At 40.5% G+C, this 27,999-nt stretch overlaps 3 protein-coding genes across 3 annotated transcripts; 2 read left to right on the top strand and 1 right to left on the bottom strand.

Annotated features, from left to right (window-relative positions):
- Positions 1–61: 61 nt before the first annotated feature.
- MYCFIDRAFT_171270 (uncharacterized protein) lies at positions 62–12,216 on the top strand (the record flags this gene model as incomplete). The annotated part of the gene is made up of 6 exons (XM_007924792.1): positions 62–105; positions 148–171; positions 4,413–4,423; positions 12,014–12,033; positions 12,082–12,143; positions 12,186–12,216. 6 exons carry the CDS (start codon positions 62–64, stop codon positions 12,214–12,216), a joined length of 192 nt encoding a protein of 63 aa, XP_007922983.1.
- An 8,577-nt stretch (positions 12,217–20,793) lies between these two features.
- Positions 20,794–21,639, bottom strand: MYCFIDRAFT_171269 (uncharacterized protein; the record flags this gene model as incomplete). Its single annotated transcript, XM_007924791.1, has 4 exons — positions 20,794–21,314; positions 21,338–21,524; positions 21,558–21,582; positions 21,611–21,639. 4 exons carry the CDS (start codon positions 21,637–21,639, stop codon positions 20,794–20,796), a joined length of 762 nt encoding a protein of 253 aa, XP_007922982.1.
- A 37-nt stretch (positions 21,640–21,676) lies between these two features.
- MYCFIDRAFT_171268 (uncharacterized protein) lies at positions 21,677–22,550 on the top strand (the record flags this gene model as incomplete). The annotated part of the gene is made up of 11 exons (XM_007924790.1): positions 21,677–21,683; positions 21,725–21,752; positions 21,786–21,890; positions 21,924–21,959; positions 21,993–22,028; positions 22,062–22,097; positions 22,131–22,172; positions 22,206–22,241; positions 22,274–22,312; positions 22,345–22,460; positions 22,516–22,550. The coding sequence occupies 11 exons, from the start codon at positions 21,677–21,679 to the stop codon at positions 22,548–22,550; spliced, it is 516 nt and encodes a 171-aa protein (XP_007922981.1).
- Between the last annotated feature and the right edge of the window lie 5,449 nt (positions 22,551–27,999).

Here is a 27,999-nt window from a genome sequence, read left to right as displayed (position 1 = left end):
GCTATATGTACGCGATAAGGGGGTGACTTAAAGAGTATATATATAGGCTATTACGTGCATAATGCCTAAGGCTGCAACTATGCACACTTCATCTTTGGGCTTTCTGTAATTAGCCCTTCTTCTGAATACAACACAGTTTACATTAAGTAAAAGACAACATTCGAACGGACCGTGCCTACCTAATGCTATCTTAACGCCTATCTCCGGCGAGCCGACGTCAATCGGCGACCTCTCTCTTACGGTCCGAGTTTGTGTAACGCTAGCTTAGTTATATAACTGTTATATAACTTCTTAGTATATAAAGTCACCGAAGCCAATTTGACCGCCGACAATGCAGTATTACGTAAGTAATTAACTGCGCTGTGCGTAATAGTTTGTGCCGTCGTGCTATAAACTTGCTCTACCTACTACTACCCTTCTTAGTAATAGCACCGATAGCGGCGATAGGATCGACGATAGCGATACGTACGTAAACATTATTTCGTCGAGCTAATATAAGCGACGTCTAGTAAACAACCTAGGGGGAAGAAAAATCTATAACAGGATATAACGACGCCGACTAGAAAAGCGACAGTCTATAGTATCGAAGGATTCTAAAGAATTCTACTAACAGGTTTCCTGTTTTAGATAGCCCGGAACAGGTTTAAGAACGAGGCTAATACGACGGTGTCGACTTGCTCTAATTAACAATTTCGAGGTCTTAATAGGAATTTAGTTATTACCTTTTACACTACGCTAATAGGGAAGACGGTTCATTTTTTTCTTTTCGTTATACTACGCGGCTCGTAGGTTTAGTTCTACCGAAAACACGCGCTAAATGTCTAGAGATGCTCTAGTCCTGTTTGCACCTTTCTCTATTATATATCCTCTACAACTCCATCCCCCCGTAATAATAATACTAGGAGTTCTAAGTTCCCTAATATGTCTTCTAACCTACTAGGAAAATGCTACACTATTAGCGTTAAGCACGAGGGCGAGGCGAAAGGAAAGCTCGAGAACATCGGTAATAGTAAGACCCTCCCTCTATACCCTCTTTAACACCTTAATCTAATAATATAAAAAAACAAAAAGTCTTAACCTATATCGTCGGCCCTAAATCCTCTACCGCAATTCTTATCCTTACCGATGTTATCGGCTATAAATTCCTTAACGCCTAACTTATCGCCGACTAATTCGCCGCAAATAGTTACTACGTTATTATGCTAGACTTATTCGAAGGGGATCCGGTCCTACTCAACCGGCTAGGAGACTTTAATATTAACCTATATAACAGATTCGTTTCTAAACTATCTAAAAGAGTTAATTTTATAAAGGAAGTCGTAAGAGGATAGAGTAGTACCTTACTATAGTAGTAGTAGTAGTAGTAGTAGTAGTAGTAGTAGTAGTAGTAGTAGTAGTAGTAGTAGTAGTAGTAGTAGTAGTAGTAGTAGTAGTAGTAGTAGTAGTAGTAGTAGTAGTAGTAGTAGTAGTAGTAGTAGTAGTAGTAGTAGTAGTAGTAGTAGTAGTAGTAGTAGTAGTAGTAGTAGTAGTAGTAGTAGTAGTAGTAGTAGTAGTAGTAGTAGTAGTAGTAGTAGGGGATATAGAAAGAAAAGAAAAAGAAAGGAAAAGAAGAAAATATTAATACTACTAGAAGCTAATATAGAAGTAAGAGTCGATAAAAGATAGAAAGGTATAGCTAGAAGTAAAGCTTATAAAAGGGCAGTTATAGCGCGGTTTAGAGGGCAGTTAGTAGATAAAAGTAATCGACTTAGAAGTTGTAAACGAAACTATAGAAGTTAAAGTCTAGGGAAAGGCGATCCTAATAGAAAGTAGTAGAGATCTCTAGTATAGGAAAGGAAACTATAGTCGCGTTACTTTAGAAAGCTTAGATAAGTACGTATCTAAGGTCGAATATAATAGCGTAATAAGTATTCTATTTCTAAGAAAGAGGAGGGAGAGAATAGGGATAATATAAAGGGCTACGCCCTAGGTAAAAGATACTAGCCCTAGGCATTAGGTATACTAACCCGCTTATTAGCGCTTAGCGTACTATATAAAACTATTTAGATTTACGTAGATAGACTTAGCTCCCTATCGAACCTACTAAGTCTTATATCTAGTATCTATATACGCGTTACTTCCTTATAATTATATTAAAGTATATATTATAAAGAGGTCTAGCCTACTAATATAGATAGACGGCTTTAGAGCGTAGCTAATAGTCGCTAACGGTTTTCTAGTTAAAATAGTAGTACGCGAACTACTATTATTAACTAATAAAGGCGACGAGGCCTATTAGTATTATAAAAGAGAATCCCGTCCCCCTGTATTTTATATTAGAAAAAGGAGGTTCGAGAAGATATAAAATAGAATATAACCGAAGAGAATCGCGACGGTAACGAGCTATAAGAAGAGTAGAAAGAAGATAGCGGTAATAAAGGAGCCGATAGTAGCGAGCTAGAAAAGGAGTAAAAGGATATAAAGCGAGATAGTATAGATAAAGAGGCTAATAGTATCGAGCCGTAGAACGACTAAGGGAATAAGGAGCTAGACGTAGTAAATAACGCCGATCGTATAGAAATAGAGAACTATCTTACGGCCTATCCTAACGAACCTAGATCGTATAATACTAGCGTACCTATAGATATTTTAACGTAGTATAGCGACGCCTAATCGCGAACTCGAGGCTAATCCTCTCTAATCTTGTACTCGTATTACTACGCGATACGACTTTTGCCTGCTTGTGAGTGTGTATACTAGTAGTTATCGTAGCGGCGAATCTAATCTATTTCTTTATAAAAGTAGGATAAAGAACCCCCGTCGAGTCTCTTATAACTAAGCGTAATTAGAGTATAATATTAGCTACCTACCTATTCGACGGCACCTAGTAAGGGATGTCTTCCCTTCTTAGCTACTAAATCTTCTAGAAGATCGATATAATCTAGCGCGACGACCTAGTATAGACGTAGAATCTATATCTCTATAAGTAGGATTTTATATCTAAAAGCGAGGAGCCTATTAACGCTATTAAACGGGAATATATCTAGCGCTACCGGCCTAACTACGCTTACCTACGCGACTACGTAGAGGGCGACGCGTATTATATATACTATAAGTAGTATAATCCTATAGAGGATATAGGCCTAAATATACTAAAGTCGTTAAAAGTTAGATATAAAGGCGCTCGTAAGACACTTTACGACGCCCTTAAGGAAGTACGCGCTCGACTATCGGACTCCGAGCTAGCTAGGCGTTTACTAGCTAATAGCCTGTAGATAGAACGTATATTAGCATTACAAGCTTTACTAGCAATCTTATTATTAATAAGACAATTATCTTTATCTCCGCGTTTACCGTAATTACCGAAGTTACTAGAGCAACTAACCTTACCTCTATAGTCTCTATAGCTGCCTTCGCTATTATAGCGACAAGCTTTACCGCTAAGGTTACTATTACCTATATTATAACTATAATCTTAAGCGACTCTCCTATAGTCGTAATCTCTACTAGCTTTACGATCTCGCCCTTAACTAGTATCCTCGCGTTCTCGCCTATAACCTATATCGCTATATCCTATATTAGCGCTAAAGACGGCTTCTACTATAGCCCCCTCTATATTCTAGTAAACGCGATTAAAACTACTACTAGGTACGCCGATAATAAGAATTATTAAGATCTTACTACTAGGTCCCGGTCCTCGACCTTAGGCGTATTAGTTCTAGCACAACTTCGAATTTACTAAATATTAGCGTATAATCGACGAATTAAAAGTACGCGGATTCGTCGGATAATCGGAGATAGTACTAGAAGCTACGTATATTTAGTAGCTTAAAGAAGCGGAAGAGTATAACGCCTTAGTAGCTAAGGTTCGGTTTTTAGGAGTTTAAGGCAATAAGGAATTCTACGGCAACCGTTACTACGATAGAGTATAGTAGATCTTTTAGGCTTCGTTTAAACTTAATTAGTATAGCGCCTTACTATAGGTTTTCTGCCTAAATAAGCCCGACGATTAGCAAGTCGAGTATATTTAGGCGCGTCTAAAGCTATATCTACTCTATTTAAAGCTATTATATTACGATAATCGTATATAGATCCTAGCCGAACTATATTATCTTACTAGCTAGCTAGTATATAACGCTAACGCTACTCTTTAGGTAGACCCCGTAGTAGTTCGGTTTGCGAACTATAGAACATATATAGTTTAGTTTCTTAGCGGTACCCCTCCGGTTTGGTTCCGGTTTGGTTTTTTACCCCGCTAGTCTAAGCTAGTTTCTAAGGAAACTGCGACGATATATAACGGTATACGACGACCTCGGATCGGGCCCGGGGGCCCTATATTATATACGCTACACGATTGCATCTATGTTTTAGGCTGTTTAGACGTGTTTTAGGATAGGTTTTTGTCTATAGCTAGCACGTGGCCGGCAAACCAGTCCGTACACCGGTTTCTTAGCAAACTAAACTAAACTAAACTAGAATTTCGGCTTAGCAAACTAAACCAACCTAACCCGAACTACTACGGGGTCTATCTTTAGGAGCGTAAGTACGATAAGGATATTATCTCCTTTCGTATTCTAGACGGTAGCCTTAAATTAGACTACTCTATCTTTCGCGCGCTAGACAATATCGAAAAGTAAGAGTATCTAGTAAACGAGTACGACCTACCCGACTATACTAATTCTTAAGCTAAGTATAACCTTATTTAATTATATATACGTAGAGCCCTTAATTCCGACGGCTATCTCCTCGATTTCTTAACGTTAGATAGCAAGTTTAGAGGTATCTTCCTATTACTAGTAGCGTTTTAGTGCGGGTGCTTATACTACGTACTAAAAGATATTAACGATTAGCCTCCTACTAGCTATTATTTCTTCGCGTAGTAGAATGCCCTTCGATATCGCGTAATCGGCTTAGCCGTCTACTAAATTATACGCGCGAACTAAGGATTGCCTATACTTTATACTTAAATTTGTAGCTAGATTTCTAAATCCTAATACTATATCTATTACCGGAACTCTTAGTACTAAAGAGAATAGTCTACGACTCTTCCGTCTTGCCGATCCTACTAGTAATCCTTAGTTAACTTCGTAACGCTATTTAGCTTCTTAGTAGGTACTAGTATAATTATAGTATCCGGCCGTGTCCTAGATACTCCTCGCGTAAGCTATAGTTCTAGTTCGAATTCGAAACCTATTACGCTATAGAAGGGCTCCTAGAACTTATAGAGCGTTAAGTTTACTAGACTTAGAAGATTAATAAGTAGTCGGATCTAATAATTAACTATAAGGGCAATCGAGGCAATACGCTACTTAGGAACCTAACCGGCGATATACTTGCTCCTAAAAAGTTAATTAACGAAGTAGAATAGTCTATAAAGTTATACGGCATTAATATAGGCTAACGTATAAAGCCTACGTAGGATTCTAAGGAAATCCTACTAGAGATCCTTATTATATAGAATCGCGGCTTTAATAACCGCTAGCTACGTAATATCTTCGCGAAGGCGGAGAGTATAGGCATTAGGTTCCTCTTTATTATTATTCCGGAAGCCGATAACTTATAAGTAGTTATACGCTCGCATTAAATACTTTAGTAACGTTAAATTCGGTATATATATCGTCTACTCTATAGGATCGAAGCTTTAGACGCCTAATAGACAGGGCATATATATTAGTAATCTAGCACTTAAGTTTAACTTAAAGGGTAGTAGCGTAGCGCACTATATACTAAATACCTTAGCAAACTACTCGATAATAAGAGAAACGCTTCCCTTTACTAATATTATCGCAATTATAGGCAATAGATAACTAGCTCTATATACTTACGCCGATAATAGCTTAGATATTATCTATCGCTAGCGATACGCTAACTACGAGGTAAGCACGAGAATTCCTTAGGATAAAGGCAGTAAGGCTAATCTTACTAACGCCCTAGCCTACTAGTTCCTATTCGACCCTATTATAGGCTAACTAACTACTCTCTATTTCCTACTAGAAAACGTATAAATAAGTAACTAATACGTTTATATATTAATATATATTATATATAAAAGTCGCCGGTCTAATAAGTAACGAGTAGCTTTAGCGTTACTAGTCGACGATATTTAACGCTTAAGGGCTCCTATTACTATAACGCCGCTAGCTCGGCGAACCGGCCGAAGTTACCTAGGACACCGAGGATTACTACTAGCGCTATATATACGTCTACGGCGTCTATTCCCTATAAAGAGAAGGTTATACCGCCGATCTTATCGAGCTAGCTAAGATATCGGACGTTATAGTTACCTATAAATCGTATAGCTACCTATAGGTACTAGTAGGATATCGTAACTATATAAGCTACGCTAAGGCTAAAGCTAAGAAAATCCCTATACTTAGTCTTAATAAGAAGATTGCCGTCGGTTAGGACGCGATCGTCTAGCCGTACTTTAGAGATAAGGACTATATTAGCGCCCTATTTAAGGCCTATATAGATAAGATTATAAGCAACCTACTAGTAGGCTTTACGGTATTAGTAGAAATTATAAAGAATTAGCCTAAGAAGATAATAGATAAGAGACTAGTCCCTAACGGCTTCGTACCTAATATAATAAGCGGTAATATTACTAATTCGCTCGTAGATTAGAATAAGAGCGCTTATTAGTATAACGTCGACGAGACTTAGAATTTAGTATCTTTTTTCCTAGTCCTAGATAATTCCTCTAAGCTAGAAGAGAACGACACTACTAACGCTGTTACTTTCGGTAAGATTCTACCTTAGGCCGTACTACTGCGTAGCTAAAATAGCGGGCTGTAAAGTAACTATATTAATAAATAGCCTAAGAAGCTACTACGCGCTTAACTACGTATATCCGATACGCGTACTACTAGTAACGATTACGATATACCGTAACTGCCGCTAGAGTCTAACGATAAGCTAGTCGCTACTATAGCGGGCTGCCTTAAGCGCGTTAATCTAAAGTTACTACCTCTACTAACCCTACCGCCTTTTACCCTAAGTAGCGCTATAGGTCGCCTCTAACTTATAGTTAACTAGGCGATACTCTCTAACTATATAAAGAACTATAACGATCTTATAATACAAATAAAGGCTACTAGAGATATAATACTAGTATCGGCTATATAAAACTATATAGTAGCCTAGGTCGCACTATAAACGGGCAAGTAGAATATAGTACTTCTCGCCGATAATTTCCTATATAACACTACTAATACAATCCTAACCGCGGCCTTAGTTCTAGCCGATTCGCTATTAGTTCTTAGGAGTAGTATCGGCTATACTACCGAAGCCGAGATTAGTAGCCTATAAGAGGTAATAGACTAATATCTAAGCGAGTATACCTCCGATCTAGACGCTTGCTACGAAGATAGCTCGATCGATATTAGAGAGCTTATAGAAAAGATAATATAGTATACTAAACGCTACGCTAGATACTATATACGAGACTACTAAGTATATAGCTAAGGTTATAGGCCTATATAATAGCATCGCTAAGGAAATAGACTTGCACGTTCTACGTAAGGATACTAAGCGTATACCGGCCGTCCCTCCTACTAATAAGCCCTTAGAGACGCTAGAGACCGCGCGAAAGCGCAAGCGTAACGTATACTAGAAGAACGACAACTCTGCTATAGTATTTATTGCTGCCGCAGGGTCCGGAAGTCCGCTTATCCTACGCTTGCTTATTAATAATACGGGCTATAGCAATCTTATACTATAGGGTTAGAAACAATGAATTAATGTACTAAGTCTCGCTATCGTAATTAGGTCGCCTCGATAGGCTATTAGTAGGGTTACTTACGCCTAGCCGATATAATATATTAAAATCGAACCTAGCGAGGTAGACGGCCTATCTAGCCTATCGACCTATAACCCTTATAACCTTAGTAATGCTACGTAGGTTGTTATAGTCTATATAGACCTAAATAGTATGCTATGCACTATTAAGATAGTAGCGCTAGTACTTAAAGGCTTCTACGATTGCTAAGAGCTCTTACTCGTAGGTCTCGTAGCGACGCTCTATATCGATTATTTTTTATAAGAAAAAGGCAATCGGGTGCTAATAGTAGTCTTTGTCCGACTGCTAAGACATAATAGCTAAAATAGCAAACTATAAAGCGTTAGTCTTAATACGGATTAGTTTGCTTAGTACGAAATAGTATAGTAGGGGGACTTTAGTAAAGCATTGCTTTAAACCGTTAAAAGCGGCTTATGCTCTATTAGTCTATTTGAACTCTCTAGTTAGGTTAGTCTTAGTTTTAGTAAGCTTAGTTAGGGGCATTACATGCTATAAATAGCTCTTAATAAAGCGACGATAGAAATTAGCGAAGCCGAGGAACAATTAAAGCTCCTTAATACTAGTAGGTGTTAGCTACTTAGTAATAGTCTTAATCCGGTTAGGATTAGCCTTAACACCCTTAGTCGATACGAGGAAGCTAAGGAAGGCTACCTCCTTAGCAGCAAAGGTGCATTTAGAAGGCTTGTAGTATAAGCTATAGGCTTATAGGCGGTCGAGGACCTTACGTATAGTAGCCTAGTACTCTACAATGTTAGGTAAATGTGTATAAACTAGGATATCGTCTAGGTAAACTATATAGAGGTAGTCTAATAGGCCTAATAGGGCCCGATTAATATAGGACTAGAATATAGCAGAGGTATTAGCTAGCCTAAATAGTATAACTAAGTACTTAAAATAGCTATAACGAGTGCGAAAGGCTGTCTTCTATTTATTACTCTTACGGATGCGGATACGATAGTACGTATCCTTAATGTCTAGTATAGTATAGTAGTAGGTACTAGAAAGGCGGTCGAGGGTCTTATTAATAAGCGGAAGTAGGCAGCGGTCCTTAATAGTAACAGTATTAAGCCTACGATAATCGATATATAGGCGTAGGCTACTATCCTTCTTTAGTACGAACAGGATAGGGGCACTAGTAGGGCTATTACTATACCGTATCCGACTATTAGCTAGGTTTTCCTCTAGGTACTTACGTAATATAGCAAGCTTACGCTTACTAAGGTTATAGAGGGGCCTAAAGGGGACCTCTTTGCCCTCTATAATATTAATCTTATAATTAGTCTCTTTAAATATAGGCAATGTCGATACTAGGTAGTATTTAAATATATTAATATAGGTCTCTCGAATAGGCTATAGTATTCGAGCAAGCTAATTAGGGTCTATACTATTAGGAGGCACAGGCTTATCGTTATCGCCTAATAGGTCGACTATTAGGTCGGCTAAGGCGGAGGCTAGTATTAGGTTGCTAATAAATAGGACCCTAATATCGTTAGGGCACTCGCTAACGTCGATATACTTAATATCCTCTTTCCTAGCGATTCTAACTCGCTATTATTAACTGCCTAAGTCTATAGCGATAGCATAGTGCTTAAGAATAGGGTTGCTAATAATAATAGTAGCTCCCCTATATAGGTTATCTATATCTACTACGTAGGCAGTAAAGTCTAGTAGACGTTTATTTCCGAGGTCGTCCTTTAGAACTATAGGAATATAGTAGGCCCTATAGGTTAAGTGCCGAGCGTTATTAAACCAAGCAAGGGTTAGCAGGTTAGTCCTAGGCAGTTGTCGAAGGTCTAATTACTTAGCTAGGTAATAGCTAATAAGGGCACTAACTAAATTTCCTAGGTCTAGCATAACCTTAGTTTTATAATTAGTGCTATGCGAGTCCGATACGAGATAGGTACGTGTAATAGCTAGCACAATATCGATAGTCTTACGCCGCACAAGGCTAATAGTTAGTGCGGCGCTTACTCTTTTTTCGAAGGTTAGCCTATAGGGGTAGCGTTAGCCGCTAAGAGGTACTTTCGGTATTTAGCGGAAGCACGGTTAATTCGGGCCTAGTCCTTAGGTTTGTCGCATTAGCCTAGTAGATAGCTAGTACTATTACAATTGAAGCACTTCAATCCGGTTAGTAGACTACCGTAGCTATTATTATTATTAGTAGAGCGGTTAGTATTATAGGGATATAAGCCCCTTCTATAGCCCCTATCGCGGCCTCCTCTATATAGCCGCCGGCTATAGCCTCTTCTACGGTCGTTATTACTATTCCTACTATTAGTATTATTGTCCTAGTAGGAACCTTAGTTTCCTCCGTAGCTACGGTTGCTACGGTTAGTACTAGCTAGTCGGATCCTCGATTCTAGTCGTTGTTAGAGCTAAACAGCCCGTTCGGCTGTTTCCACTTCGACTATGAATTAAATGCGCGTTAGATTAGCTTGCTCGAATATACGGCGACGGTCCAATTCGAGGATAAGCTCCTATCTAAGCTTTAGGCGTATCTCCGAGATCTATATAGAATTAGTCTTAGCCGGAAGGTTATCCTCGAGGGTCTTTAAATAGGCCTTAAATAAGCGAGCCGATTAATTAGTCTTTTGCTTAGCTCGAAGATATAGGTCCTAAGTATGTTGTTGCCTTAGTATAGGGTTTCTAAGGGTGTCTAGTATAATAGTTTTATAGGTTTGCTACTAAATAGCGGTCTAATTATCGAGGGAATTAAAATAGTCGTCCTAGGTGCGTTTTAGGTCTCTATTAATATACTATATAGTATAGACAACTAAGGAATAGTTATCTAGTAGCGCTCTCGGTATATTACGCTAGTTAAGCTCGCAGTTACGAATATAGTCGTTATATTGTTTTCGACTAGAGCTATCGAATATAGTATAATCCTTAAGTTTAGTATTCTTCTTTTAAATAGTTAGTAAGGAAGGCCCTACTATTAGTTTAGTTATTAGAGCTTCCTAAAGGCGGCGAAGTTCGAGGAGGTTGTCCTTTAGCTATTATTCTTAACGTAGAGTAGCGAGCCTATTTTAGGTAGCTTCTTAAAGTCTCGCTACTAGCTAAGGACTAAAGGCTAGTTAGCTATATCGACGATTAACAATGTTATTAAGAATGTCGTTAATAGGCAATTCTAGGTCGTTACCTAGAATTGTAGGTTCTCCTTTAGTAGGCTCTCCGGTAGGCTCTTTAGTAGGCACTTTAGTAGGCACTATGCCGCTAGAGTTATTATTGCTAGCGGCGAGCGCTACTAGCGGCTCCGCGGTTATTGTTTCGTAATAAACTAGCTATTATAAGGGGCGATACTAATAATGTATTATTAGCCTCTAAGATACGAATATAGCGGAATTAGTAGATATCGGCTTAGTGCGATTAACTTAGTATAATAGGCCGTATAGAAGGCCTTGCTTAATAATTAGTATAGTTGTTTTAATAGAATAGTACGTATAGGTCCTATCCTTTAGGCGTAATATAGTTAAATCGATAGTTTTCGTAGCTATACCGCTAAAAGCTTGAAATAAGGACTATCTAGCTACTACCCTTAAAAGGTAGATCGAATACTATATAAGAAGGGTATGTTAGTAGGTAGATAGGGTAGTAGTAGGTATAGGTAGTATTTAATAAGGAGCTAAAAGGAGAGGGAGGAAGGTAGGCAAGTTAGCCTACTACTAAGCGCTAAGCCCTGCCTAAGGCATCGAGACCCTAGCTTTACTCGAGCCCGGTTATATACTAATTACGTATAACCTTTTTAGTCCTAACATTTAGATACTATACTACTTTACTATTAGCAACTTCTATATATACCTATTATACCGAGCGGTCTTCGTTGCTTAATAGTCGCTGCTAATATATATACGCCGTAGCCGTTAGGCCTCTAATAGTATATACTATAGTAGTCGCTAATTAATATATTATAACTTAGTTATAAGAGAGCGTCTATTTTTATTAGAGACTACTAATTTCTATTAAAAGAATAGTAACGAGTATTTAATAGTAGGACCTTTAGTAGCGGTAGCGGTAGTAGATATAGTAGCGGTAGATATAGTAGTAATAGATAATAAGAATAAGAGTAAGTAGATATACCCCGAACCTAGCGTAATAGCTATACTATATATTAACTTTAGCTTTATTTAGTTGTCGCTAGCGACCTTAGTTGAAATTACTAAATTCCTAAAGCCCTTTTGAATTTGAAGCACATTTCAATTAAATTTATTAGGGGAGTTGCTAGCAACTCGAAGTGAGGGGGCGGGCCTAGGGCAAAAGTGGTTCAGCTAATTAGCGCGAGTTGCTAGTATGCAGACACACCTTAGGGAGGCACCATCTGTATACAGATCTTCAATACTACCCTACGCATAACCCCTAACGGCTGCTCGTAATGGCAGGAGACTAAGCTACACACAATCGACGGACAAAGGAGCGCTAGAGGGCAAAGGCCGACCGCCTAAAGCAACAAGTAGACAACATCGAGCAACAGTTATTTAGCCTTAATGTTCCAATTCTAGAACGCAACTAGCGCGAGGCTACAAACTACAGAAATGACTAGAACAAGGCCGGTTAGTTTAAGGATACTATACGTTACATTGAGGCTCTAAAGCAGTCACTTTCTAAAGCTACTGCGAAGTTACGCACGTTACAGACGGGAAGCACACGTACTAGCGCAAAGAAGGTTAGTAGCACTTAGGGAACTAGTATACCCGCTTACTAATATACGGAAGACTAGCCCTGCTATCGACGTATAGGGTAATACACTACCTCTATCCACCGAACTAAAGCAACGAGCTTAAGAGTTAGAACCTTCCTAGCCTACTTAGTTACATAGTACAAACTTTAGCGCACCCATTTATAAGAATGTTGGTGCTGCGGTAGCAGAAGAATACCTAGAATGGCACGGCCCCGATACCGATAAAGAGGAAGAGTAGGCACCGAGGCCGTCGAGAAAAGAGCAGGCGTTAAGGCTATCGAGAAAAGAGCAGGCGTTAAGGCCGTCGAGAAAAGAGCAGGCGCTAAGGCCGTCGAGAAAAGAGTAGCTTCCTCTCTAGCAGTCGAAGCGCTACTAAGAGTTAGAGCACTCCTAAGACTCTGCTGCTCCTTAAGACTTGTTAGCTTATTAAGACTCTACTGCTCCTTAAGACTTGTTAGCTTATTAAGACTTATTAGCTCCTTAAGACTTGTTAGCTCCTTAAGACTTTGATGCTCGTTAAGATTTGCTAGCTGCTTAAGATTTGTAGCCTCCCCGACGTTTAGGAGCTCGTTAAGACTTTGATACTAGTTAAGACTTTGATACTCGTTAAGATTTGCCAGCTGCTTAAGATTTGCAGCCTCCCCGACGTTTAGGAGCTCGTTAAGACTTTGATGCTAGTTAAGACTTTAATGCTCGTCAAGATTTGCTAGCTGCTTAAGATTTGTAGCCTCCCCGACGTTTAGGAGCTCGTTAAGACTTCGATGCTCGTTAAGACTTTAATGCTCGTTAAGATTTGCTAGCTGCTTAAGATTTGCAGCCTCCCCGACGTTTAGCAGCTCGTTAATACTTTGATGCTCGTTAAGACTTTAATGCTCGTTAAGATTTGTAGCCTCCTCGACCTTTAGCAGCTCGTTAAGACTTTAATGCTCGTCGAGATTTGCTAACTCCTTATAGCAGTACGTTAGCTGCTTACCTCCTAATATCTAGGGTGCGAGATGAACTTTCTCGACGCCTACTATTCACCTCCAGTCCTCGTAACGGACCCTCTCTAGTATCTGCTCGCGGTTAGTAGCCGAAGCGATCGCTAGACGGTGTAGAACCCGTCTCCCTAACTCGACCCGATATAGAGTTATATCTTAGTTCCGATATAGCCTCTCTAATAACAAAACGTAATCCCGTTATAGCTCTTATATATGCGATCACCGATATATTAGAGCGATATAAGGATAAGCATATACAGCTCGGTAAGCTTACGAGCTTCTTGAAGTGCAACTATACCGCCGAATTCTCGCTATCGAATTTTGTATCCGCTATAAAAATACTCTAAAAGTATAGGATAGTAAGAACAACGAGAGAGGATCCTATCTATCTTACGGGAGTTGCTCTAGTTGCTAATAATAGTCTAGAATTCTAGCCGCCCCCGTTATTCTAGAGACTACGTATCGCTAATACATACGCCGAGCAAGTTAGCGGCAGACTACAAGCTAGCATAAGGGTTCGAAATGATAACTAGCCTTACATTCTACGCTTATAATAGCAGTGGTCTTATATAACGGCACGAGGTAGGAAACGCGATGTAGATACTTATAGCGAATTGCAGATACCTCCTACAAAGAAGTATAAATAGGATAGCGCTATCTAGGATTGGCTTTACGACGTGAGTCTGTTATCCCTATTCTAGCCGCATAACGAGAATAATAGCGGCCCGTATACTTCCTCTCTCTATAGAGCTACCTACGTTCCTCCGTTAATAAAAAACTTAGAGTAGTCTATAACTAACCCTTATATCTTTAGAGTCCTATAACCTGCGCCGCGGAGGCTAGTACGAAAGCCTATAGTAAAACCCTTTCGAACTGCTTACAGAACATCTGCTACAGTTGGTAATATACTAGATATGCTAACGAGCTTGTATATCGCTCCCGGCCGCGATCGTATTACTATCGGCGGGTATTAGTCCGCTTAACTATCCTTCGGCGCAGCCGCTCGGGCATCCGCTCGGGCATCAATTGTATCTATACAAGCTTACTACTCTAAGCAAAAGATGCATTACGACCGGGCTAGGGGCGATAGTGTCGCTACAATTACTACACCTACGGAACATTCTCGACAGTACGAGCGACGTAGTTATACTGCAAGGCCCTTCGTACCCTCTGCAGATAATGTAACGCTCTTCGGCGAAGACATGAATTAGCGACCCGTCTATCCCTCCCGGTACCGCGCTCTATAGGTATAGTACCTCGGATATCACCTCTCTAGATTAGGCCTTAATCTGCAATATCGTAGTAAGCATGCGATTGCAGATGCCGACTTCGAAAAGATCCAAACCTTCTGTTACGAATTTGGCTGTATACTACTACTCAAAAGGGACGGGAAGCCGGCAAACGCTTTACAAGCAATTCCGGAATTTTCTCGTTTTATAACTTCAACATATAGGCGTTCGACCTAAGATGCATTTGTAGCAGTTTACACTCGCTAACCGCTCCTAGACCTTCTATTACGAATTTGGTTTTATGCTACTATTGAAAGCTAACGGGGAAGCCTCTATACATATTTTAAGCTGCAGGTAGCAACTGTATTCGTAGTATGCTTTCTAGCTATAGTTACCCAATCTAATATGTATTTGTCGCATTTTCAATATATCTCTTTATACCTGTATAGAAACAATTCTTATAGCAATCTATTCTACATTTTCAGAGAGAGTCAGCCCGAAAACTTAGATCGGAAGTACTATCACAATAGCAAGGGTCGCTCTCGTAAAGGAAAGGACTATCGCTATAACACTCCCTATCTAGGCCTATTATGCATAGGGGATAACGAACGCAATAATGTCTATACGCAATTCAACCTTATTGTTGCATAGTATAGACTAGACTACTCCGTACCTCGAGTGCCGAGAGGAGGGTTGCCGCTTTAAAGGAGATCGGCTAGCATTTATTCGATATATAGTTCTTAATTACATTATGTCGGATAAAAGAGCAATATATAATCGCAAAGTATTATTATACGACAGAGGATACAGTATCAACCTTGTACGATTGTCTACCGAGCAGTTGAGGAAGCACTTTACAGTACGTACTACTAGTGTATACAGAAAACATCGAGAGCCTAATTGCGAGGTAGACTTAGTATTTAGAAAGGGTGAGGAGTAACATTAAAGGTCTAAAATGCTTATAGTTGTGATAAGGATCTGTTCGTAGTGGTTATTAGCAGTAAGGCGAAAAAAAAAGAACTTTGAGTAAAAGTTTGAAGTAAGGCGAAACAAAAAAAAAACCATAATAAGTAAAAGTTTTGAGTAAGGGGAAAAGCTTTAAGTAAAAAGTTTTGAGTAAGGGGAAAAGCTTTGAGCAAAAAGTTTTAAGTGAGGGGAAAAGCTTTAAGTAAAAAGTTTGAGTAAGGGGAAAAGCTTTAAGTAAAAAGTTTTGAGTAAGGGGAAAAAATTTTAAGTAAAAGTTTTGAGTAAGGGGAAAAAATTTTAAGTAAAAGTTTTGAGTAAGGGGAAAAGCTTTAAGTAAAAAGTTTGAGTGAGGGGAAAGAAACTTTGAGCAAAAGGTTTGAGTAAGGGGAAGAAACTTTAAGTGAAAATTTGAAGTGAAAGTTAGGTAGGGCAAGAACTTTTAGTCGCAGCTTCTTACAAGTTAGTAGCTCTAATCAGGATACTGTTACGCCGCTACTAGCTGCAATAGCTAAGCGCTATAACTTTACGGAGGACGATGTCGACATATTCGTCGTATAGTTATTTGTTCCTAATAACGACGCGCTACCCGCAAATTATTCCGACTACATAGTAGGAAATAGCACGACAAAGCATTACATACGCTTACAGCTAATAGGATTCTACAGGTTAGCAAAACAAGCCTATAAAGGAAGCGAAAGTCCTCAATCGCTATATAAGAAATTGGGGCCCTTAGAAGGATAATAATAACAAGAAGGAGCAGCATCGCGCCGCCGTAGAATTTTGCCTCCGCTACCTAAGCAGCGCTGTCAGTCTAGGTATATCGTAATTCAATATCCGCAAAGGGTAGTCTGTCTTTATCAAGCAATAGGCAGGTCCTAAAGATATACTTAAGCGCGAGCCTACTTAAACACCTGCGCTATCGTCTAGCCGCCGCCTAAGACCTACAATATTGCTAGCGAGCGTATTAAAGACAACATTAAATAACAAGGCGGCGAGTGAAGTCCTTCTAATAGAAGCAACCCCTAGCGGCGGGATATAGAGAGCGTATAGGATTAGGGTAGTTAAGACTTTGCTACTAGTCGAAAAATCCTAATACTATAAATAGGATCGATGTTTATCGCATCTATTAGAAGACACAAGACGTACTAGGCTGGGAATACCTATACTATTACGCTAGCCGTAGTCGATCGGTTAGACATAGTGCTTGTCGCACAGCTATTCTATAGACTATTTGCGATGCCAGAGGTAGCAAATCTTAGGTAAGCGCCTTCCACGACTCCTAAGACATTTATGCCTTTGTATAATCGTAGATCGCTATACGCAAATTTGTCGCATAACAGCCTCTAGTGTTAGTTAGAGTCTAAGTTTCATATTACTAACTAGTTAGACATCGTAATAGCAGTAGTAAACCTAGGCGAGGACGATACGAATAAGATTACCGATAACGGTGAGTTCGAAGCCGCCGTCTCTAAGTATAGCAGATACGATACCGCTACTATTAAAATTCTGCTGTTTATCGGTTAGGAGGCGGAGCTATAAGAATACGAGACAGATTTTATCGAGTAGGTAAACAAGAAATTCGATAACAAGGCTCGCGCGACATTTAGCCGAGACATTAATAGGCATATCGAGAAGAAGCGGAAAACGAATGCGAGCAGTCCGATCGCTATAGCTGCTATAGCTTTAGTAGAGTCGGAAGACTTATAGCTAAGAGAGAAGCTACTATTCAATCTAGAGATATCGCAAGCTTTACGATAGCAGTATACCGGCTCGCAATCGAGGGCATCGATACCGTCGCCTAACGATAAGCCTCCTATTCTATCCGGTAGAGTTCTACCGAAGGTTGTTGACCTTAGAGATCTTGAGTTACCGCCTGCCCCTACGCCGGTATCTTTATAGCAGGCTTAAGGTTCTAGACTTAATGTAAACAGTTATACGTCGACTGCAACTACTACCGCGCCGAATGCTCTAGCCGTACCCTCTACGCCTTAAGAGAATGCTTAAGAGAATGCTTAAGAGAATGCTTAAGAGAATGCTTAACAGAATACTTAAGAGAATGCTTAAGAGAATGCTTAATAGAATCCTTAAGAGAATGCTTAATAGAATCCTAAAGAGAATGCTTAAGAGAATCCTAAAGAGAATGCTTAAGAGAATCCTAAAGAGAATGCTTAAGAGAATGCTTAATGTTCTAGACTTAAGGAAAATAGTTAAGGGTCGACTGCAAACACTGCCGCATCGAATGCTTTAGCCGTAACCTCTACGCCTTAAAAGAATGCTTAAAGTTCCGGACTTAAGGAAAATAGTTAAGAGTCGACTGCAGACACTGCCGCGCCGGGAGCTCTACCCGGGATCTTCGCTCCTCGAGAAAGTTATCTAAATATATAGATTAAGTAAAGGTCTTAATAATAGTCTAACGAGAAACGGAAGAGGGTTAGATAGCGGTAAACGTATACGAGATCGTTATGCTCGTGCTAGGCCGCTCGACTCTAATACTAACTCGGAGCCTATAAGGAATAGCAGGACTGCTAGACGCGCTCGGTCTAGGGTTAATGTAGATACGGGCAATCCGGAGCCGGACGACCTAGAGGAGTAGGCAGAGGCGACCCCTTATATTCTAAGTTAGACCTATAAAGAGCTCCTCGACCGTATTAAGCAAACCTAGGTAGGGGATCTCAACTAGAGTTATACTACCGAGCTAGAGCAGATAAAGGGACCGTACATCAAATATATCTGCCTATGCCTATAACTAGTACCGTATCTTTTCGCATATCTGTGTATACGTATTCCCCTACCGGGCTTCGAGGTAAAGCTGTACGCCTAGTATATGCCTAAAGCTGCTTAGCTTATGTTCTGCCGACCGCAGTATACTCGAGAAGCCTAGGGAATCTTAGGCGACATTATAGGTCTCGGCAAGACTATAGAGCAACTTATAGTCTTCGTTTTCGATAGGCAGATTGCCGATATACTTGAAGACTACGATTAGAAGAAAATAACAGAGAGGCATACCTTCTATAGGGTACGGAAAATTCGGAATGCCTATCTGCGAATAAGTTCTCTATCCCCTATAGATATGAGCAGCGCGACCTATAGCGTAGTTTCAGGCTTCGTAGAGGCATTGTAGCTCTATGCCTAACTGTCGTATTAAAACCCGACGCTATAGGGAAATTCCTTACTTATACGAACTTCGAGGAGCTAGGCATTAGACTGTACGGCTTCGGCCCGCCTAATATAGATAATGCGAAAGAGGAAATGGATAGTGTTAAGCTCTTTAAAAGGCAGACGTAATAGGCTTTAGGGCTGATCGCGTCCGTACTCCTAAGGTAGATAAGTACCCGAAAGGAATTAACTATCCGGGCTCTCCGCAAAATCCAATTATTACTAAGGCGCCCCTCGGTCTATATAAGAAGCTCGTATTCGTACTAAAGGGTAGTTTCTATATATCCTACGAGAACTGGAATTTCTCTATTACGACCGTATAGCTTAGGAGGACCTAAGAGGGCAGGCCTTACGCAAATAGCTCGACTAATTCGAAAACCGCGACCTACAACACTCTTCTAGTTAGAGCTATCGTAGTAGACGAGGCTAACGAGGAATTTAGAATATACACGAACAGTATAAGTACGCTTCACAAGCTAAGCGGGAACTGTAATACGAAATGTGTAGTGTATTTCGTAATAGGCACCCTAATCGCTAGAACGTAGAGGCTAATAGTTAAATAGTTTAGAGTCTTCGACATCTTAGGTCGTTGTAGCAATAAGGAGAGTCTAAGATTCCTACCTAGGAAAAGAAGTTGAAGCATGCAACGAGTTTAGAGGTAAGAGTCTAGGCGAGGGCTTTAAGAGGATAATCGGTCGCTACGAGTAAGTTTTAGGCGGAGAGCCTTAAAGAAAATAATTCCCTTAGGGAACCTGAAATCCTAATAGCTAAATTACCTATGCTAGTGTTGAGGGACCTTCTTATACTGCGGATATGCAAATCTGCCTAGCTATCTAACGCAACAAAACCCTAATAGAAGAAGTAACCCTTAGAGGATATAGCGGAGGACCTTATAAATACCTAGCTACGTCGAGATAACATCGATGAACTAACTACACGGATACAGAAGCTAGAGTGAAACATTGCCTAGGGGATCGATTTAGACATAAACATTACTAGGGGTTTTGGAAGAATCAAATTCCTATAGCTCTTATAGGATACGAATTAGAACTACCCTGTCGACTCTGCTATCTAAAGACAGAAGCGGCCTTACCTTACCGACTCGTATAAGCGACTAGGTGCAGACGAACTACTACGATGCCCTTACTAGGTTTATCGACAAAGAGAACAAGGACGTAAAGGCTAAAGGCTACGGGCTATTATCTACTAAGGAGTAGGAAATAGAATTTACGATAAAGGAGATTAAGGGTTTCTACTAGCTAACTAAGCCCGATAAGGACCTATATACTTACTTCCTTAATGAGCTTATAGAAAGCCTACGTATTAAGGACATTATCTCGGAGCTTAAGAAGCAGGCGGCTAACACCGTTAAAGATAATAAGGGCCGTAAGGCCGTAGTGATAAGCTATTCTAACGCAGTAGCTTATACTAGTAATCTAGTAAGCTCTGCCTTCGTAAATAAGAGCTAAAGCAATATACTAACACTTCTATCTAGGCGTATAAGAAGGCTAGTCTAAAGTCGCAGCTTTTTAACTCTAGGGTGCCGAAGGATACTAACTAGCGATTATAAGTGATCGTAGAGTTCAATCGGTCCTAGACGTCGGGCGTAGACATTCTCGTCTGCTCTATATATATAGCTAGGCGTGTTCGTAACGTAATCTAAGCGAACCCGATAATTGTAGCGGACCTTAACTAGGGCATTATAGGGGTTAGTAGGTAAGTGCTAAGGCGACTTAGGAAAACCAAAAGCGCTTGGTAAGAATAGCTCGATATTACCCCTATAGTATACAGATCGAGCATTAGATATTAGTGAAAGAGGAGCTAGGCAATAGGGGTCTAGAATCCCCTAGTATAAAGGTTAATAAGATATAGGAGAGCGAAAGAAAAGTGGTAGTAATAGGGGTCGGGAAAAGTGGGTCTTGTTCATTTTTCTATGTGCTCTGCGTGCCCTTAGTCCTACTAGTCTCGGTCTTCTATTACAGAGCAATGTACGAGGCAAGGCCATAAAGGTCAAGAATTTTGAGGGTCCAAGAATTTTGAGGGTCCAAGAATTTTGAGGGTCCAAGAATTTTGAGGGTCCAAGAATTTTGAGGGTCCAAGAATTTTGAGGGTCCAAGAATTTTGAGGGTCCAAGAATTTTGAGGGTCCAAGAATTTTGAGGGTCCAAGAATTTTGAGGGTCCAAGATTTTGAGGGTCCAAGAATTTTGAGGGTCCAAGATTTTGAGGGTCCAAGAATTTTGAGGCTCCAAGAATTTTGAGGGTCTAGAATTTTGAGGGTCTAGAATTTTGAGGGTCAAGAACTTTGAGGGTCCAAGAACTTTGAAGGTCCAAGAATTTTGAGGCTCCAAGAATTTTGAGGCTCTAAGAATTTTGAGGCTCCAAGAATTTTGAGGCTCCAAGAATTTTGAGGCTCCAAGAATTTTGAGGCTCCAAGAACTTTGAGGCTCCAAGAACTTTGAGGCTCCAAGAATTTTGAGGCTCCAAGAACTTTGAGGCTCCAAGAATTTTGAGGGTCTAGAATTTTGAGGGTCTAGAATTTTGAGGGTTAAGAACTTTGAGGGTCAAGAACTTTGAGGGTCCAAGAATTTTGAGGGTCCAAGAACTTTGAAGGTCTAAGAACTTTGAAGGTCCAAGAATGTTGAGGGTCCAAGAACTTTGAGGGTCCAAGAATTTTGAGATTTTTGCTGATGTAACTCCGAGTAAAGTTCAGTGAACACGGAAGCCATGTTCGCTGTGTAAGCTAGCAGGTCTCAGTTTCGCTTTCGCTACTCACACCGCGTACCGCGTGAAGGTGCCTGCTATTCGCGCGGCCTACGCAAGATCCACGAGGAGTCAAGCGGGTACATGCAGGGCATGATTCGAGCGTGCTAGGCACGACTTTCAGCAAGATCCATGAGGAGTTAGGCCGAGTATATGCAGGGCATGATTTGAGCGTGCTAGGCACGACTTTCAGCAAGATCCATGAGGAGTTAGGCCGAGTATATACAGGGCATGGTTTGAGCGTGCTAGGCACGACTTTCAGCAAGATCCATGAGGAGTCAGGCCGAGTATATGTAGGGCATAATTTGAGCGTGCTAGGCACGACTTTCAGCAAGATCCATGAGGAGTCAGGCCGAGTACATGCAGGGCATGGTTTGAGCGTGCTGGGCACGACTTTCAGCAAGATCCATAAGGAGTCAGGCCGAGTATATGCAGGGCATGATTTAAGCGTGCTGGGCACGACTTTCAGCAAGATCTATAAGGAGTTAGGCCGAGTACATGCAGGGCATAGTTTGAGCGTGCTAGGCACGACTTTCAGCAAGATCCATGAGGAGTTAGGCCGAGTATATGCAGGGCATGGTTTAAGCGTGCTAGGCACGACTTTCAGCAACAGCGAGATCTACGAGGAGTCAGGCCGAGTACATGCAGGGCATGGTTTAAGCGTACTAGGCACGACTTTCAGTAAGATCCATGAGGAGTTAGGCCGGTACATGCAGGGCATGATTTGAGCGTGCTAGTAGGCACGACTTTCAGCGAGATCCATGAGGAGTCAGGCCGGTACATGCAGGGCATGATTTGAGCGTGCTGGGCACGACTTCTTTTATTAGCGAGATCTATGAGGAGTTAGGCCGGGTATATGCAGGGCATAATTTGAGCGTGCTAGGCACGACTTTCAGTAAGATCCATAAGGAGTCTAGTGCTGTATAGACAGTATTCGGGGCGAGGAAGAAGGAAAGAAAGAAAGGTATTAGCGGGAGCGGAGGCGGGAACGGAAGCGCGCAAGTAGCAGTGCGACTGCCGCGGCCCGACGTTTCTAATAACAAACCCCGATATACTTTTAGTATATCCTTACAATAATTTGAAATCTATCTGCTATAGCTTTAATCTTAGATTAACTAATATTAAAAAGTGTATATTAATTAAGCTACTCTATACTAGCTATATTTTATTTAATTTTCCTATACCTAAACTTTAATATTTATAGAATTTCGTCCTATACTGCAACTAGGCACACCTTAGGGCAGCCTATACCTAGAATATAGTACTGCTATACTACTATATTATAATAGCTATTTTATAGTACTATTATAAGCGCTTCTATAAACTTCTATACTACCTTTAAACGGCTATTACTAAGCAATATCGACTAGCTTAGAAGAGGGCTAATTTAGGTCTTCTAAACTAGATACGATATTAGTTATAACTTAATAACTAATTCCCTAATATATACTAGTACTTCTATTAGAAGTAGTAGTACTAGCCGTATCGCTATACCTAGTATAACTATATAATTAAGAGATTCTAAGCGATAGTATAACCGCGAAGTAGGTAGATTACTACTATACTAACCGTTTCTTCGACCCTAAAGGCTTTAATAGTAATATTAACTCGCTAAAGACTTATAGTAAGTAGCTTATAGATAGTAACAATCCTATTAAAGATAGTAATAACGAGAAAGTTAGTAGTATTGCTAGTACTATACTAAAGGACCGCTATCTTCTAATTTATAGTCTTATTAGGAATATTACTTACGACTACTATTAGAAGGCTAAAGATTAGGAGGGCGGAAATATTAGTACTAGCGTGCCTATTATTAGCCTATCGAGACGATATTACTAGATAGTATTATACTAAATATTACTAACCTATCGAGACGATACTACTAGGTAGTATTATACTAAATATATACGCCTATCGGCGATAGTATAGCTATAATAATATCTCTAGTATTATTAATAGCGATATAAAGATAGTATCTTATTTACTATATAATAGGCGTAGATTAATCTAGATATAGGCGTATTACTATTAATTAGTAGTCGCGTTTAAGAGATAGTCTACCTATAGTAATAACCTTACTACCTATAACGACCGCCGCTAGTAAGGGGCCCATTTACGCTAGACGTAGCGACCTAACGTATAATAGAGTATATAGCGACTAGTCTCTATACTAATTAGTATAGAAATAGTTACTATTATTCTCCGCTATTACCTAAGCTATTTCCGCTATTGCAATTTAAGCCTATATAGGTTACTAACTTAGTACTTTAGAATACGTACGATATAGACGACGGCACTTATTAATATAGTATATATTCCTTAGATAACGGTAGTTTAATAGACGTTATATACTAAGTCTTTTACTAATAGCGCTTTCTATTTATACCTACTATACTAAGCGGTCTTTGCTATTTAATAGTCGTCGCGAATGTGCCTATACCGTAGCCGTTAGACCTACGATAATATATACTATAGTAGTCGCCGCTAATTAATATATTATAACCTAGTAACTAGTAAGTAGGCGTATTTACTAACGACCGGCGATTCTTACTAGAAGAATGCGGCGGCTGTTTAATAGTAGGACTTTTAGTAGTAATCTAAAAATAGAGGCAATAGCGGCGGCGGCAATAGACAATAAGGCAAGCGCAAGTAGATACACCTCGGATGATTATACCAAACTAAGCAGAATCGTGATTAGACTTCGTACACTCCGCCGCTAGCAGTATTACTAGGTACGAATCTCTAAACTGATCCTTCGGAGGATTACAACCGCAACTACCGACAATAACTTCTACGCCGTTTGCGAGCTAGAGGAGATTAACGAGACGTCGTTTCATCCGTAGCTATTAGCTCGCGTAGGATATCGCTAAGCTCCGAGAGTAAGTCAGAGCCTACGGACAGCATATTCCTAGTGCTGGTTAGTACCCACTTACAGAAATAGAACTCGCGCAATAGATCGACAGTGGAATTTAGTTAGCACGTTACGACGATCTAAAGGATAAGTTCGCGAGCCTCAAATACCTTAAGGAGTCACTTTCGAAAGCTACTGCAAAGTTACGTACGTTACAGACGGGAAGCATACGTACTAGCGGAAAGAAGGTTAGTAGCACTTAGGGAGTTAGCATACCCGCTTACTAATATACGGAAGACTAGCCTTGCTATCGACGTATAGGGTAATACGCTACCTCTATTTACCGAACTAAAGCAACGAGCTTAAGAGTTAGAACCTTCCTAGCCTACTTAGTTACGCAGTATAAACTTTGGCGCACCTATTCGTAGGAATGTTAGTACTGCGGTAGCAGAAGAATACCTAGAATGGTACGGCTTCGATACCGAGGAAGAGGAAGAGCAGGAGCCGAGGCCGTCGAGAAAACAGTAGGCGCCGAGACCGTCTAGAACAGAGTAGGCGCTAAGACCGGCGAGAAAAGAGCAGCTTCCTCTCTAGCAGTCGAAGCGCTACTAAAATTCAGAGCACTCCTAAGACGTTACTGCTCCTTAAGACTTGTTAGCTCCTCGATATTCGCAGCTTCCTCGACGTTTAGTAGCTAGTTAAGACTTTGATGCTCGTTAAGATTTGCTAGCTCCTCTAGACTTTAATGCTAGTCAAGACTTTAATGCCGGTTAAGATTTGCTAGCTCCTCTAGGCTTTAATGCTCCTCTAGGCTTTAATGCTCCTCTAGACTTTGATGCTAGTTAAGACTTTAATGCCGGTTAAGACTTTAATGCCGGTCAAGATTTGCTAGCTCCTCTAGGCTTTAATGCTCCTCTAGACTTTAATACTAGTTAAGACTTTGATACTCGTTAAGATCCTAATGCTCCTTAAGGCAGTACGTTAGCTGCTTACTATACAATATCTAGAGAGCGAGATAGCCCCTCTTAGATTACCTATACACTAAGTCCTTATAATAACAGACGCCGCGATATTAGTATACATAGCAGAGACTCTCTAGTATCTGCTTACGGTTAGCAGCCGAAGCGATCGCTAGACGATACGGAGCCCGTCTCTCTACCTCGACCTAATACAGAGTTATATCGGGGCTCCGATGTAGCCTCTCTAATAACAAAACATAAACCCGCTATAGCTCTTATATATACGATTATCGATATCTTAGAGCGATGCAAGGACAAGTACGTATAGCTTAGCGAGCTTACGAGGCTCTTAAAGTGCAACTATACCGCCTAATTCTCGCTATCGAATTTTGTATCCGCTATAAGAGTACTCCGAAGGTACGGGAGAGTAAGAACAACGAGAGAGGATCTTATCTATCTTACGGGAGTTGCTCTAGTTGCTAATAATAGCCTAGAATCTACGACTCCTAAGCTACTCTAAGATACGCATACCGCTAACATTAACGCCGAGCAAACTAGCGGTAGACTACGAGCTAGTATAATAGGTCGAAATGATAACTAGCCTTATATGCTACGCTAGGTACAGTAGCAATCTTATATAGATACACGAGGTACGAAACGCGATGCAGAGATTTAGGGCGAATTGCAGACACCTCCTATAAAGAAGCAGAAGAGATTTGTAATATACGAGATACAGAGCCTATTAGCACTTCTACCCAACATCCTAGGTATTATTGCCTCGTCTAACTATAGTACCTTGCTAGAGATTCTATACAGCTCGCTAGATCAGATCTAGGAAACCCCGCCGTAGAAGCTAATACGAAAACCCGCGGTAAACCCCTCTCAACCTGCTTATAGAATATCTGCTATAGCTAGCAATATACTAAATGTGCCGACGAGCGTGCCTATCGCTCCTAGTCGTAATCGCACTACTATAGGCGGGCGTTAGTCTACTCAAGCATTATCCGATATAGTCGCTTAAGTACTCGCTCGGGCATCAATTGCACCTACGTAAGCTTATCGCTCCAATCTAAAGGCGTATACCAATTAGGCTAAGGGGGATAGTGTCGCTACAATTACTGCACCTACGGAACATTCTCTATAGCACGAGCGACGTAAGCATATTGACACATTAGCGCTACGCGAGATATCCGTAGAAGACTTCGCAATAATAACTAATATACCGAAGTGTATAACATAGATGTTCTTACAAGACATCGTACAATAGCGCTGTAGAAGCTTTACCTAGCAATACTTTACTAATCTGGGCCTTAATCTGCAATAGCGTAGAGAGTATACGATTATAGAGGCCGACTTCGAAAAGATCCAAACCTTCTATTACGAATTTGGTTGTATGCTACTACTTAGGAGGGACGGGACAGCCGCTAAGCAGACTATAGGTAACAGATTAGTCTTCTCGCTGTATAACTTCTATATATAGCCCCTCGACCTGAAATGCATTTATAGCGGGTTTCACTCGCTAACCGCTCTAATAGCTAAGGTAATGCAGATAGGGCTGTCCCTATATATAGCTAATGAAGTCTAGGATTATTATAAGCAATTACACCTATGTAGGAACAATTGTTATAGGAATCCATTCTACATTATAAGAGAGAGTTACAGCGAAAATGTAGATCGGAAGTACTGTTACAATAGAAAGGGTCGCTCTCGTAAAGGAAAGGACTGTCGCTATAACCCTCCCTATCTAGATCCATTATAGATAGGAGTTATAGGAGATACTAAATACAATAAAGCCCGTACGCAGATAAACCTTCTTGTTATACAGCGTAGACTAGACTATCTCGAGTGCCGAGAGGAGGGCTGCGACTTTAAAGGAGATCGGCTAGTATTTATTAGACATATAGTTCTTAATCACATTGTGTCGGATAAAAGAGCAATCTATAATCGCAAAGTATTGTTTTACGACAAAGGATGTAGTGCCGACCTTGTACGATTGTCTACCGCGCAATTAAGGAAGCACCGTACTATAAGAACTACTACTATAGCGAAAGATAGATACGTAAAACATCGAGTGCCTAGTTGCGATATAGACTTGGTATTTAGAATAGGTAAGGAGTAACATTAAAGGTCTGAAATACTTGCAGCTACAGTTAGCATTTATTCGCAATAGTTCTTAGTAGTGTAAGGGACGGTATTAAATAAGAGGCAGGGAGCAGCTAGCTACTATAGATTACGGTCCTGCTAGCGCGCATATGCAATGCGAACCCCTGTCACTAAGCAAACGGTTTCGCAGCGGCTTTACTTGCGTAGATGCTAAATTGACGAAAGCTTACCTCGCTAATTTAGAAACTTAAAACAATACCGGGTCGCTACAACCGCGACAACTATACCTTCGCTTTAACAACCGCATACTACGGCCGCCGCTACTATAGCGGAGCCCGCTGCGACGCCGCTACTACTAGCTCTAACACCTTAGCGCCGTTACTTTATAGAGGACGAAATCGATACACTCGTCGCATAGTTATTTGTTCCTAATAACGACGCGCTACCCGCAAATCATTCCGACTATATAGTAGGAAATAGTATAGCAAAGCGTTACGTCTACGATTAGTAGGGTCTCCCGGACGGGAGCCTAAAAGGGGACG

Source organism: Pseudocercospora fijiensis (genome assembly GCF_000340215.1).
Source record: "Pseudocercospora fijiensis CIRAD86 unplaced genomic scaffold MYCFIscaffold_2, whole genome shotgun sequence".
NCBI lineage: Eukaryota > Fungi > Ascomycota > Dothideomycetes > Mycosphaerellales > Mycosphaerellaceae > Pseudocercospora > Pseudocercospora fijiensis.
This window is presented reverse-complemented; position numbering and strand designations above follow the sequence as displayed.